We start from the raw sequence: 13,969 nt of genomic DNA, 5'->3' as shown, positions 1-13,969 counted from the left end.
CTTTATTTTAGCCAGCAAATGCGTGCGCAACCAGAATTTTGTCCTATGCTACCTTGGTCAAAGTTAAATGCCTTCTTCTATCATGAATGAAGGAAGACAATTTCTATTGCGATAGCAATTACTATGGACAGTCTCGACGGCTTTTCGCCGTCGCCGTCGCCGTCGCCGTAATGTCCTTCCAGCATGAAGTACTAATTGATAAGATCCTCCCGCGCATTGTATGTTCTACCGCGGATTAAAGTACGCGAGCGGGGGCGACGAATGCGACCGAAGCAAAGATAAAATGAGCCGGCCCATTTCCGTCGCTCGGAGGGTGTATGCGATAACATCACCCCGCTAGGAAGGGCTGCCGTCGAAGCAGACCATAAAAAGACCTTTAACGACCATGAAAAGGCACGAGGTGGAGGGGGAGGGGGTTGTTGCGCGAGCAGCCACTTTGAACTTTGAATCTAAGGGCGCGGTCGCGATCGCTGGCGCGCGCGCTCTCTCGACAGCCATCACAGCGGGCGACTCGTATACCCTTCTATGTGCTGCTCTCTGAACGCGAAGTGACTGTGCGGGAAGCATCTCTCCCTGGAGCGGCCGTATTCTGTTACACCAGCGTTTTGTAGTTACACGAGAAACGATACAAAACAGTTAGCTGCCAGTCTCACTTCGTGTAACACTACAATTTGTTGCTACCGAATTCACTGCATCGCCTTTGCGGTGAAGCTGCGACTTGTTAGGGCTCGCTCCTTTTGTTTGACACAACCTTAATGAAATCCAGCAGACAATGGAGCCAAAGAAGGCATAGGAGACGTTAATTGCACTGTTTTAATGTATTGTAGCAATTGTGATATAGATGTGAATAAAGTAAAGTGGATTAAAAGACAACTTGCCGCTTGTAGGAACCGAACCTGCGACCTTCGAATCCTAAGGCCGCAGGTTCGGCCCCTGCCAGAGGCAAGTTCTCTGTTCGTCCACTTTACTTCCTTCATATCTCTATCATAATTACTGCAATACACTTAAAACAGTACAAATAACTTCTCATATACCTTCTTTGGCTTCATTGTCTGCAGGATTTCATTAAGCTTCTTCTATCATATCACTTTTAGGGGCGAAGCTCCTTAAGGTGTGGGTCGTTCCCTCCTCTGTAGTAGTAGTAGTATGTATGTAGCCAGCTCTAGTTTAATGAATTGCTCACTGGATGGCGTTTCGTTTATTTCTTAGAGCTCTAGTTTAATGAATTGCTCACTAGATGGCGTTTCATGTACTTCTTAGAGTTGCTGTTTAAAGATGACAGATGGCGCTTGTATAATGCGAATGGCGCATGTTATCGGATGCCTGCGATCGTAAAAGGCGCTCGCTCTTGGCGCGCTTTCTCTTTCGCTCGGGAGCGGACGCTTTCCCTGCATTTCACCGATCACAAAGCGGTGATGATGAAGGGACCACGTAAACCAACAGTACAATAAAAGTTTGATGTTTCATATATACACAGTGTTTCACACTCTCTATATGATGTGCTGGGCGAATTTCACGGGAGAGTTTCACGGTTCACCGATGATTCCCTCCGGAGCTTCGCCCCACTCATCATCATTCGCCCCGTGGATATGCTGTGGTTTTTTTTTCTTGACCCGGATCAACAAACGCGGAAAATATCTCCACCATTTACGCAGGCAGCACGTCACGGGATTTCGTGCGTAGTCATTTATCGGCTGATAGACACAGTAGGCTAGGCACCGCTGACGTCAATATGGATATATTTAGATCCAAACCTTCACAGCATTTCCTCTGAGGACAATGCAACAATGGGGTGATCTCGTTTTGTCGCTATCTCTCGGTGCAGTTCCCTCAGTGTACGTGCCTATGCAGATACGATTTATGCCGCAATGGGTCTTTCCTGGTCCGTTTAACGCACAAGCACTCATGTGATCCCTCTATTGCACTGAGTACGTTTATTATCGGATTATAAAACAATGCCCGTCACGACATTGAGAGGGTAGCGAGAATCTCGCTGATGCTACTGCTGTCGCAACCGCTTACGCATGTTTCGCCGCGATAAGGTGTTCGTGTTATCGGAATTTGAGCTTCCTGGGGAGTATCACGCGGCAACCCTATGCTGTAATAGTTCAACCACAGCGGGGATCTAGGGCAGTACGATGGTGCTTTGTTTTTTTTTTATATATCACTGGGGGTTATACCACACTGACTCTTCTTTCATTGCATTCATGCATCCATTCGTGTCGTGTATTGGTTTCGCGAAGCGCCTTCATAAGGATTTTGTGTTTTATTGAAATTTATGCAATAGCGACGATGACACGGTAGCTCCGTATCACTGTACCTTTGCTGCTAAGCACGTGGTTGCAGTCTCGCATTTCGACCATGGTGAACGAATTTCTGGGAAGGTCGAACACACAGGCTCCCGTGACCGTCAATTTTCAAAATTTGTCCGCAACATTCCATTGCTGCCTCTCACAAATGTCGTCCACTGCAAAAATGAAACCACGTTAACCACCCTCTCTCCAAGCATACTTTTTCTCCGGATAACAAAAGAAAATGTCCCTTTTTAGTTGATTCTACGCTCCATACACGTGACATTAGGAAATTAAAACAACGCTTGGATGGTTTAGGTACTTGCGCATAGTAGACTACCATTGGAGTACCGAGGACGAGAAGACATTTTTTTGTTTGTGCGATATAGTTCAGTAGGACATCCATATCGCAAAATACACGCATTCACCTCCTACTGCCTTTTTCACAAGAGCGGTGATGCGAACTTCTTAAGGATCACCAGGATCAACGTAGTTGTAGCGTGAACACGAAACACGAGCAAAGGAAGCCACGTTTAGCCTATTTATCAGGACCGGCTCAATTGCTGTTAAGTTACGTACTGTTACGATCGGCCCCTGCCCCGAAGGGGAAGCGGCGTCCCCTGTTCTTCGAAGCAAGGCGTCGAAGGCCCGCTTGCCTGCTGACAGCCGTTCAAATAATTGAATTGTCCTGCTGAGACGGGAAGTGAGGTAACATGCAGTCTGACATACCAAGGTTCGGCGAGACGACCGTACTGGTTTCCTGTTGCCAAACCTCCCTTGAAGAGGCAGCGGCGTCAGCCCCGGATGGCAGCCAGTCCCGCTAATTGAGTGGTGAGGTACTTCGGAAGGCGGACCTTTTGATGCGCCCGGTTGTCCGGGCGTGTGACCCATCACCCTACGGCCTTCACATGGCAAGGGAGGACCCCCTTAGTGCCACAAGTGCAGAGTGCGGTGGTCACGCCCCAGTTGAGGACGCTGACCTGGGCGGGTGTGGGCGGCACCTTCATTAGTGCTGTGCGTGACGTGATTGGACCGTCCCAACTTGGAGCGATTCCCCTATCTAGGGATCTGGGGAAAATAGACCCTTTAAAATGAGCCCCCGCGGGCTCATTCGACACGAAATCTTCGTCATGTAACACAATATGTTCGTAATGTAGGATTAAATGTTCGTCATATAAGAAAATGCTCGCCACGCAAACAATGTAAATAAATCACGTTAAGTTTCCATTCGGTCTCTTCATGCTGCCTCTGCATCTTCGTCCCGAGTCTCCGGTGCCCGCACAGGCCGGTCGCAACAGTACCGAATATGCACCATTTTGCTCGAGAAGCAGCCCTGCAGAGCTAACGCGTACATAACTATATTGTAAAGAATAATATACGCCACATGCGTGCTTTACTATATGTTAAACTCACAAGGTATCTTATGCATTCACCTAAGACGACTGGAAGGCGAAACCCATCTTCTTCTCAGCCGATGTTGTGATCCTGCTCCGCCACCCTTCGAAAGCTTTCTGCCGCTAACACAGAGCCTTGTATGTCCTCCTCTTTACGTCCTCGTCTCGGCAGTTGCGCTGTGGGTCACCTAATGTGGTTTTCCACGGCCTCCAGTGTTAGAGGCATCTCGCCGGATTTTGCAGTGCCTCCGTGATCGGTCCACCTTGGTCCGAACTACGGTGTCACGTAATGTTGTCATCGTGACGTGACGTCACTGTGACGTCACGGAGATGTCATAATGACATCACACATTTTGGAGAACGGTGACGTCAGTATTCCGTATCAGTATTCCGTCAGTACTTGACTTGCCACCGCCTCAAGGGAGAGCGTTTGAGACGCGTTTGTGCTGCCTTAGCGCCGCCTAAAGGCAACGCGTTCCAAACGCGCTGAAGGCGGTGGCAAGTCAAGTTCAAGTCAAGGAACGTTTCTGAATACCGGGTAAGTCGTGCGAACACTAACACGTGAACGATTGAACGAGTAGACTTACACACATATATAATAATACTACCGCCATGGACGTGCTAACTTAGCAAAGTGTCCCGGTCAGTTATTAGACCGGGAGTGTGGCAGGTGCACAGGCGAACTTCCAGTGTGTCAGTTTTCGTCGGAAGTACTAACATAAGAGCGAATGCTGTGTAATTATCTTAATTATCTTAAGTGCAAGAAATATACTCTTATAAACGCATCATTCCTTTATTAAAAGTGTATAGATTTGTTGAAGCGTGAGGCGCGTCGCTTGCACGTAGACTTGTCGTTTATAGCTGCTGCGCGACGTGTCAAAAATCTGCAGCACGTTGCACTCTCTGTAACACTTGAAGACGGAAGCCTGCTCCACACTTGGTAATGCATGAAGCTATACAACCAGGTACGAGACTTCCTGCCAGAAATAACGAGCCGCGTGTGTGAGGGAGAAGCATTAAATTACTCTGGCGTTCTCAGCCGATTTCAATGTTCCTCCTATCTCTGCCGAAGCTTTCTACACCTCACGTGCTGTTGCACTGCGTCCAGCATCGGCGCACCTTTCACTAATTGACGACGTCAATAGATGACGTCATCGTATGAGCGTATGACGTCACTAAGCGCCCTTCTCTTTCACGGTGACGTGAACAGCGCGTGAAACACACAAGGACGAAAAACCGACGAGGACTATGTCACTATGGAATACCAACTAGCCCGGTCACACACCTTGCTTCCCTTTCAACAAGCCGCTCACTCGGGGAAGTTCACGGGGATTCTCACGAAGGTCACGAGACCTCGCGAAGCCACGCAAAGTCTCCAACGCGAGTCTCGCGGAGGTGACCGCCAATATAGCCGCGTTAAGACTTTCGCCTTAATAGGGTTCAGCTGCCAGTATCCTGCTGTTTCCCTTCTCCTCGGTCACTTCAAGCTTGGGAGCATAAAGTGTAGATTAGCGTCTCTTCCTTCTCCTCCTCCTGAGGTAGTGCTTTGCTCTGTGATGAAACCCTAGCGACATCCATTTATTTCTGTGATGAGCCTTATAAGCTGGTCACATGACGACGACGGTGTAGAAAATGATGAATAAACGCAGCCAGCCAGAAAAGGCAAAGAAGAAAAAGAAGGTGAGAACACGTTCTATCATGGCGACACCATGGCTCCTGGCTCAGTTCTTCTGTACCCGCTAATACCGTAGCGCCTACATTTTGGTGCCGAAACCCGGGAAACGTGAGGCCGTTCGGGTGTGGCACTGGAACTCTGAGACAGACATACATTGCAGAAGTGGCACCATCAGCTCAGGAGGAGGCTTGCTGCGGTGGCCTGCTGGCATTGCGTGCCTGGAACAACTTGGTCTCCTCAAAGACCAGCACCTTCAGTTGCTCCTTAGGCAGGTAGTCCAGCTCTGCCTCGAACTTGAACGGCTCATCTGCCACAAGCTCATCACCGGGATCGTAATACTGCTCCAGGTAAGGATGTGCGAGGGCCTCCTCAACATTTATTCTTCGATGAGGGTTGAAGGTCAGCATCTTGTCTAAGAGATCCAGCGCTTTGGGGTCTGCATCCGGATACAGCTTGGACCACGGTATCTTGGCCTTGTGGGGCAATGACTGCAGGTAGGAGCGCGCCTTTTCGTTGATGATACAGTTGAGGTCGTCGGGGCCGGGCGAGCCGAGCACGCCGAGGATGTGGTTCAGCTGGTCCAGGTTGTGCTTGCCCGGGAAGAGGGGCCGGTTGGAGACCATCTCGGCCAGGATGCAGCCGACGGACCAGACGTCGATGGCCTGGCTGTAGCCCTTCGAGTTGAGCATTATCTCGGGCGCCCGGTACCAGCGGGTGGCCACGTATTCGGTCAGGAAGCCGGTGTGGTCATGCTCGGGGTCCGCCACTCGCGGCAGAACAAAGTCACAGATCTTGAGGTCGCACGTTGTGTTGAGAAGCAGATTGCTCGGTTTGAGGTCTCGATGCAGCACGTTGGCAGAGTGGATGTAGTTGAGGCCACGCAGAATCTGGTAGAGGAAATAGCAAATGTAGTCGCTGCTCAGCTTCTGCGTCTTCAGCAGCTTGTACAGGTCAGTCTCCATCAGGCACTGCACGATGTAGACATCCTTCATTTGTTCGATTGTGGATGCCCGAATGATGTCCCTGATGTCTATGATATTTTCATGTTTAAACCGTGTCAGTATTTTGATTTCCCGCAACGTCCTCTGGCAATAGTTCTGATGTTCGAAGAGCGAGATCTTCTTGATGGCTACTTTTTCGTTGGTTTCATTGTCGAAAGCAGAGACGACCATGCCGTAGGCTCCTTCTCCAATGTAGGCTAAATTCGTGTACCGCGGTGCAACTTCGAAAACTTGGCCTCTGGCAATTTCCGTTGCCTTCGGTTCGCCCAACTCGTTGGCCGCCGTTTTAGTGACCATTTTAGCTCCTGGCCCAGTCCTTCTGTACCCGCTAATACCGTAGCGTCTACATTTTGGTGCCGAAAACCCACGTGCGGACGCGCCTTCCTTCTACGCACGGCGACCAGGAATCTACTCTCGCTTCGCGTCGCGGGCGGTGAGGAATCGACGGATCGTGGATGCGAAGATCGGCGTTGGTACAACGACTTCGGCCAGCAGCATTGTTCGCCCAATGGATCGACTAAAAGGCAAGCGATCTGCACGACGCGCGCAGAACACGAAGATAATTCAAGAAGCGCGACTCTTGCTTGACTCCGCTGACGTCGAGATCGCGAAGCTCTCAGCTGTAAAGGAACGACTCGCGGCTAGCAACGACGAGCTGTCTCAGATCGACGAGTTATATGAGCAGTATATTCCGACAGAAAATATCGAACAGGAATATACAGCTATAGCTGAATACCAGGATGAAGCCGCTGGCATCCTTGCTGAGCTACAATGCCGATATCCCAAATGGAGAGAGATCGGAACGGCCATGCTCAAGCTCCCAGTGGTGAAAGCACAGAAGAACCGGCTTTCAGAAATGAGGCTCCCGCAAGATTCATGGCGCCCCGGTTACCTCAGCTGCATATCCCAACGTTCAGAGGTGACATCGCACAGTGGACAGGCTTTTGGGAGCAAGTTGAACAAGTTGTTCATCTCAACAACGACCTGACGCCTTCCCCTAAATTCTATTACCTGAAGAGTTTCCTAGCCGGTGACGCAGCAGCAGCGATCGCGGGTTTGCCCACGACCGAATCATGTTACGCCGACGCTGTGGCTATGTTGAAGGAACGATCCGGCGACAAAACAACGATTATTCAGCGCCATCTGACAGCACTGAGGAATCTTACGAACGTGACATCAACCAACGACATCCGCGGTTTTCGAAGATTGTATGATGCCGCGCTACTGAATGTTCGCTGCATTGGAGCCCTGAACGGGCCTACTCTGACATGTTCAGCTATGCTTATCGACATCTTGCAGCAGGCTCTACCGCGCGACATCAGTCTCTCTTTCACTCGAGCAAAACGACAACGCGCCTTGACACGGCCCTCTGACGTACACAGGCGTCCACTGTTAAAGCGAACATCGGAGCGTGTGGCAACAGCTCGGCGCCACCGCCGGCCAGCGGCTGCTACGAGTTTCGCGCAGGCGCAGTGCGCGCTGTGAGTCGTGCTCTTTCGTCGTCTGCTGTCGTCTGCTTCCGCGCTGCGAATCGTCGCCAAGCGAACCGCTGACGCGACGAAAGAGCACCGGGCACGGTGCTCACTGCGTCTGCGCGAATCTCGTTGCAGCCGACGGCAGGCGGTGGCGCCGAGCTTCCGCCACACGCTCCGATGTTCCCTTTAACAGTGGACGCCTGTGTACGTGCTGTTCAAGTCTCTTCTTCGGATGCACCAGCAGATGCGTCAGCTGCGTCGGACGCCGAGCTGAACGATCTTTTGCTGTTCATGCGGGTGGAGCTAAAAGCAGAGAGCAGCACGCGTTCCCACATCCAAGGCCTTCCATTGACGATCGCACGGACAGCACACACGGTGGCATCCCAACGGCGTCAGTTTTGCACGCCTCGTCTGTCGCAAGGTGGGAATGTTTCTTCTGCCGCACTCATCAACATGGGACGCGAAGCTGCAGCGCCGATATCCCTCTTGCTGTCAAGAAAGAGAAAAGGACAACCGGTGCTTCCGCTGCACGTCAAGAGGTCATCGAGCGAAGGATTTCCGAGTCAAGCTCACCTGCAGTTCTTGCCGCGGAAGACACGCTTCAGGTATGTGCGACCCGACTTACAAGGCTACCACGACGACAACAGGAAAATCAAGAAGCACCACAGTGTGCGTTTCTTCTAACGGGATTTATTCCTGCGATAAAACACCATCCAGCAAGCAACCAATCAAGGACAACGCGGTCTACCTTCAGACATTTTGCACCGACATAGTCAACAACGACAAGAGCAAATGCATCCGCGGTATTCTGGATGGAGGTAGCCAGAGGACCTTTATTCAGCAAGATATAGCTCGTATGCTTAGCCTGAAGGTGGTCAGACAGACACGGCTGGCACTGAATACCTTCGGAAGCACTTGCTCTTCAGCACCACAAAAGCGGAACGTGGTGGAAATACAGCTTCGAAACAGATACAGCAAGGCTGTCATTCGCATAGAAGCTGTAGTCATCCCTACCATTTGTCACGAGTTGACTGTGTCGTCAGCCAACAACACATTCATTCAAGAATTAGGGGGAAAAGGAAAGTTGCTCGCGAACGACTACTGGCCTAAGGGCGCAACAGACACCGGAATCGGTTTGCTAATAGGATCTGATTATCTCTGGCAAGTAATTACCGGCGAAGTCATCCGATGCACAGACGTTCCAGGACTTGTGGCGATCGATACTATTTTCGGTTGGACAACACAAGGACCAGTCTCCCAAAAGACCTTCTTGGACTGCGGTACTCATCTGGTCAGCGTCTTGCGAGTGGATGCAGTGGAAGAATCTGCAGCGGAGATCTCATGGTCTTTCTCGAAGACAGAGTCTATGAGCATCACTTACTATAGAGAATGTCCTTTTTATAAACATCTGCAGCTTAAGCAGACAATCAAGCAGTCTGGCGGCCGAGACTCTCCAGTACTACACCACGACTTAAACAACGTAAGCGGGGAAGACAAAACACTTGCCCGGACTTCGAAGCAGAGTTTCTCTGTCGATGACTCGCGGCCAGGAGACGACAGTTTTGATCAAGCCTTACGTGAGGGCAACAAGGCAAAGTCAATTTTGGGCAACGCCGTAATCAACCTTCAGAAATGTGAAACAAACGACAGCCAACTCCTGCAAGATTCTGAGGAGAACAAAGTGTGTATGCAAGAACGTGACAGCAGTTCCACAGCAGTTCTAGGTATGCGCTGGAACACCAACGAAGATTACTTGCAATGTTCTTCAAATGCAGTAACGAAGTTGCTAGTTTCCGTCAAGGTGAACACGAAGCGGACTACATCACGAACAACTTGCAGAATATTCAGTCCCTATCTGGCATGCTGCGCACGCTTAATGGTCGGGAATTCAATCATCGCTCATCCGGATCCCCACTCATGTGACACATCAGGATGTCATCGGACTACCATGAAAGATGTGATCAGGAAGTACCGTGAGGACCCTCATCGTTGGGAAAGATGGAAAACGGAGTATCTCCTGAGATTAAGACCTCCGTATGGATGCCCTCGAAGATTCAAACGATGTATAATGTGAGACGGTGTCGAATTACTACAAGACGACAGGAAGAATCTGTGTTTTTGGCTTCTAGGTCAACTATTGGACGTATAACCTCGTCGTCATGGACTGGTGCGGGCTTACACCATCAAGACGCACGACGGAAAAGTGTTTAAAAGACCCTCTCAAGCTCTGCATCCCCTAGAAATGCCTATTACTTCTGGGGCGGGGCAGGATGTAGAAAATGATAAATAAACGCAGCCAGCCAGAAAAGGCAAAGAAGAAAAAAGAAGGTGAGAACACGTTCTATCACGGCGACACGATGGCTCCTGGCTCAGTTCTTCTGTACCCGCTAATACCGTAGCGTCTACAGACGGGATACGTCATCTGACAGCATTCGTATGCCGCTGTGCAATTTTGTCCACGTGAGCTGGGAACAGTACAAACAAAATTCGAGGAAATCAGCGGTCTACCGTCGAGTGCTGTGATTTGTTCTCTACTGGCTAGATTGCGTTATTCGTCCACATCCGTTGTTTTTGCGTCGCAGTAGACATGTAATGGCGAAGTAGAAAGGAAACCACGAAAGTGAGCAGCAGAATGACTCTGGGATTCTGCCAACGGGGCATCAGCTTGAACGCAGACGTTCATCAATCTCTCACTCGTGTTGTAAGCACGTTTCGGTTTTCCGTTCGTGGTGCGCTCTCAATTGTCACGTGTTCGTGAAGGAACGTCACAGCAAGAGCCTTTATCATGGCAGTGATGCTGTCATGTCGAAAAACGGTACGCTGGAACGAATTGATGGGCATTCGTCGAGATGAATACGCTCGGAGACGAAAATAAGATATCACACCAAATCTCTTTTGGCCTTGGCCGGCAGGCCTGTTGTCTTCGCGCGTTCATTTAGGCCATGACGCACGGTGTCACGTTCATGAAAGCAGGGTATCCCTCATGCCTGTCATATCTCGCATCAGTGGATCGTGAGGACACGTAAAAGCTGGTAGGTCATACAATGTCATCTTCTCGCATAACATCAGAAAAAAAGGATGGTTACAATGCACGGATGGCTCGTAAAGTGCACATATTGCAAATAATGAGCACTAACACCCAATAATGCCAAGTGAAGTATAGAGCATGTTATTTGTATTAATTATCATATAAATGTGAAGAATGTAAAGTGGACGAAAAGACAACTTGCCGCCGGCATGTACCGAGCCTGCAGGTTCGGTCCCTGCCGGCAGCACGTTGTCTTTTCGTCCACTTTTCTTTCAGAATCAGAATAAGCTTTTATTGTTACTATCAAATAAAGTTATTACAGACAGTATACAGAAGGAGGTCCCGCAGTCTCCAGAAGGATGTCTCGTAGTCGGAGACTGCGGGACCTCCTTCACACTGTTATCACATTTATGGGATAATTGATACAAATAACATCCCCTGTACCTTACTTGGCATTAATGTGCGTTAGTTCACAATAATATTGTGTCTAGCAAAGAAAAACGAGCCCTTAAAATTCCCGTTGTTTCCTAGATATTGCTCAACATGCGTACCAATTGCTATTCTTTCAGCTTTCTATTCCTCTCTATATTTCTACTATTTTCAAATTATACCGGGCTCAGTGATCGACTCTAGGCGTATAATGGACAGGCACACGCGTTCGACCGTGGTGGCACCTTCTTCTTTTCACCCTTTAACCCCTTTTCCCAGGAGTACACCCTTAATTAATCAGGTCCCGGCTAAATGTTGGCTATATCCAGGAAACCAAGCGAAAATGTCCGGTTTCCTGCTATATCTAGCACTTCAAGCGGCACCTGATTGAGAGTGCAGGGCAGTAACCCGGAAGGGCGTCTACTGTACCTTCCGACCTTTCCTCCTTCAAATTTTGGTCGTGCCTTATTGTGAGCTAAATCTATTAATCCTTCTTAAATGGTTTTCACCCGGTACCCGTGAGCTGTTTCACTACTTCCATTGTGATTGCATACGTCTAAGATGCGGGCATGGTTGGAGGGAGGGCTTCAAAGAAATTACATGCCTCTCGCTCGTACGCATGGCATGCACAAAGCGAAGGCAGTGCGCAGTCGCGAAGCGGTAGCGAAATGGTACAGCGTTCGCGTCTAATGCGGGATATACTGCGTTGCAATCCCGGTGCCGACCGGGAACCTATTGGCCTTTCTAGTGAGTAGAGGAGTACCCTGACCAGGTGCCTGGTCGCGTACATTCTACGGAGGTCCCTTGGCCCAGCTTGTCTCATAACAGTCTTATAGAAATAGCTGAGCATCCGACGCTGCTCTATCCTATTACTGCCGGCTGATTCATACTGTTGAAATATATAAAAGCACGCTTTCGGCCCTGTGCTGCGCAGAACAAAGGTTCGAGTCGCTTGCAAGGGCATGACCACTAAGCGAAATTGCCGGAATGGCACTGCCGGACCTCTGAGGCGACTTTTTTTTAGCTGCTGCTGTTATTTGCCTTGCTACTGTACTTTCCGTACCTTTTGCTGATAATGAACACGCTTCATGCTTTCTTTTGTTGGTGCACTGTCCATTTCCTTACTATAATGCAATAGCATTCTTTCCTCGCACCTCTTGCAGAGCGAGCAGGTGGTATAAAATCAACCACTGTACCTGTCAACTCCACTCTTGAAAACGACAGGTCCCAAGTTGAAGCGTCGAATAAATTTGTCTTTTCGTTTTTACACGTGCGCCCGCGCTTCTCACTGCTTCTTAACCGCAGGATCCAAGAAACTGAACATGTGTGTGTGTGTGTGTGTGTGTGTGTGTGTGTGTGTGTGTGTGTGTGTGTGTGTGTGTGTGTGTGTGTGTGTGTGTGTGTGTGTGTGTGTGTGTGTGTGTGCGTGCGTGCGTGCGTGCGTGCGTGCGTGCGTGCGTGCGTGCGTGCGTGCGTGCGTGCGTGCACCGTTCTAACAACACATTTAGACACCCGTCTCAATCCGTTTTTGTAAGGGCAGGGCGTTCCAACTAACACGCAGCACGTTGTCAATAAAGAGGAACGGCGTTACGCAAAGCAAAGTTGTTTTATATTGTTCCCAGTACACTGAAGAAGCCACTACTATTTTTTTTTCATTAGTGAGGTTTAAATAATTTGTAATAATATTATTTGTAACTCTACAAGTACTCACCTAATTATCCCCTTCAGGCGCAACGTCCACATATGTGGACGCAACTTGTTTTTGCCAGTTTTTTGGACTAGTCGGAAAGAAAGGGCAAGATACATTGCGCATAGCATCAATTGAACCTTCTGCATAGTCAACGTGTCTTGACCTAACCTCAATGTGCTAAGTATGACCATAGCCGATCACTTTGGTGAAGGCACTAGACGTCAGACTCTGGAGTTTCTAAGATGTGTGGCGCCACCTGTCGGAGAAGTATTGAGTAGTGCATAGACCGACTCTTTCGCACAGTTTGCTATGGGACCAGGTGCAACTAGCGAGTGCGAAACAACGATTGAGCTTAATATCGCGTGTGTTTGCGCATTTAGCACTCAGAACGAGAGCTGTGAATTGCTCTCCGCTAGTTGGACGCGCCACCGAGCCGTCGTGAAGTGCTTGCTGGATCACTCGCCTGAACGACGGCGAAAACAGCAGCAGACGAGAGCCCTCCGCACGCTACGAAGAAACTCCGCAAAAGACGCACTCTTGCGTTGTGAATTGCCACGGACGTAAAAGACCGAATAACAACGTTCAGTTTTACCGATTTCCATAGTTGTACGAAGAAGAAAGGCGAGAGCACTGGATACGGGCCGTTGCGAGCGTGTTGGGTAAGCGAAGTACCCGCGTTCTCCACAGCCGGTGGCATGAATGTGTGGCTCTGCTGTTGTTTTGCGTAGCCCTGATGCAAAACCGTGGTAACCTTGACTATGAAGCTCAGCAGAGGCTCTGACCGCAGTGCTTGTCGTGTAACACGAAGTGAGCAGCTAGAGGCAGACTGGAGACGACGAGTTGGTCGTCACAACACAGCGTCGCGGACGTACGTACGTTTTGAAGGCTCAGAGTTCTGGTTCTAACTAGGTAACACCACGTGCGTCATACAAGTAAATCGCAGAATGTTGGTCGTGACCCCCTTTCAGGTTTGTTTCGCCCGTGTC

At 49.7% G+C, this 13,969-nt stretch overlaps 1 protein-coding gene across 1 annotated transcript; it reads right to left on the bottom strand.

Moving 5' to 3' along the window:
* Nucleotides 1–5,465: 5,465 nt before the first annotated feature.
* Nucleotides 5,466–7,436, bottom strand: LOC119375236 (mitogen-activated protein kinase 1). Its single transcript, XM_037645420.2, has 2 exons — nucleotides 7,373–7,436; nucleotides 5,466–6,663 (listed from the first exon to the last, which is right to left on the bottom strand). The coding sequence occupies exons 1-2, from the start codon at nucleotides 7,434–7,436 to the stop codon at nucleotides 5,537–5,539; spliced, it is 1,191 nt and encodes a 396-aa protein (XP_037501348.1). The 3' UTR covers nucleotides 5,466–5,536.
* Nucleotides 7,437–13,969: the final 6,533 nt, after the last annotated feature.

Source organism: Rhipicephalus sanguineus, chromosome 11 (assembly GCF_013339695.2).
Source record: "Rhipicephalus sanguineus isolate Rsan-2018 chromosome 11, BIME_Rsan_1.4, whole genome shotgun sequence".
NCBI classification, from domain to species: Eukaryota; Metazoa; Arthropoda; class Arachnida; order Ixodida; family Ixodidae; genus Rhipicephalus; species Rhipicephalus sanguineus.
This window is presented reverse-complemented; position numbering and strand designations above follow the sequence as displayed.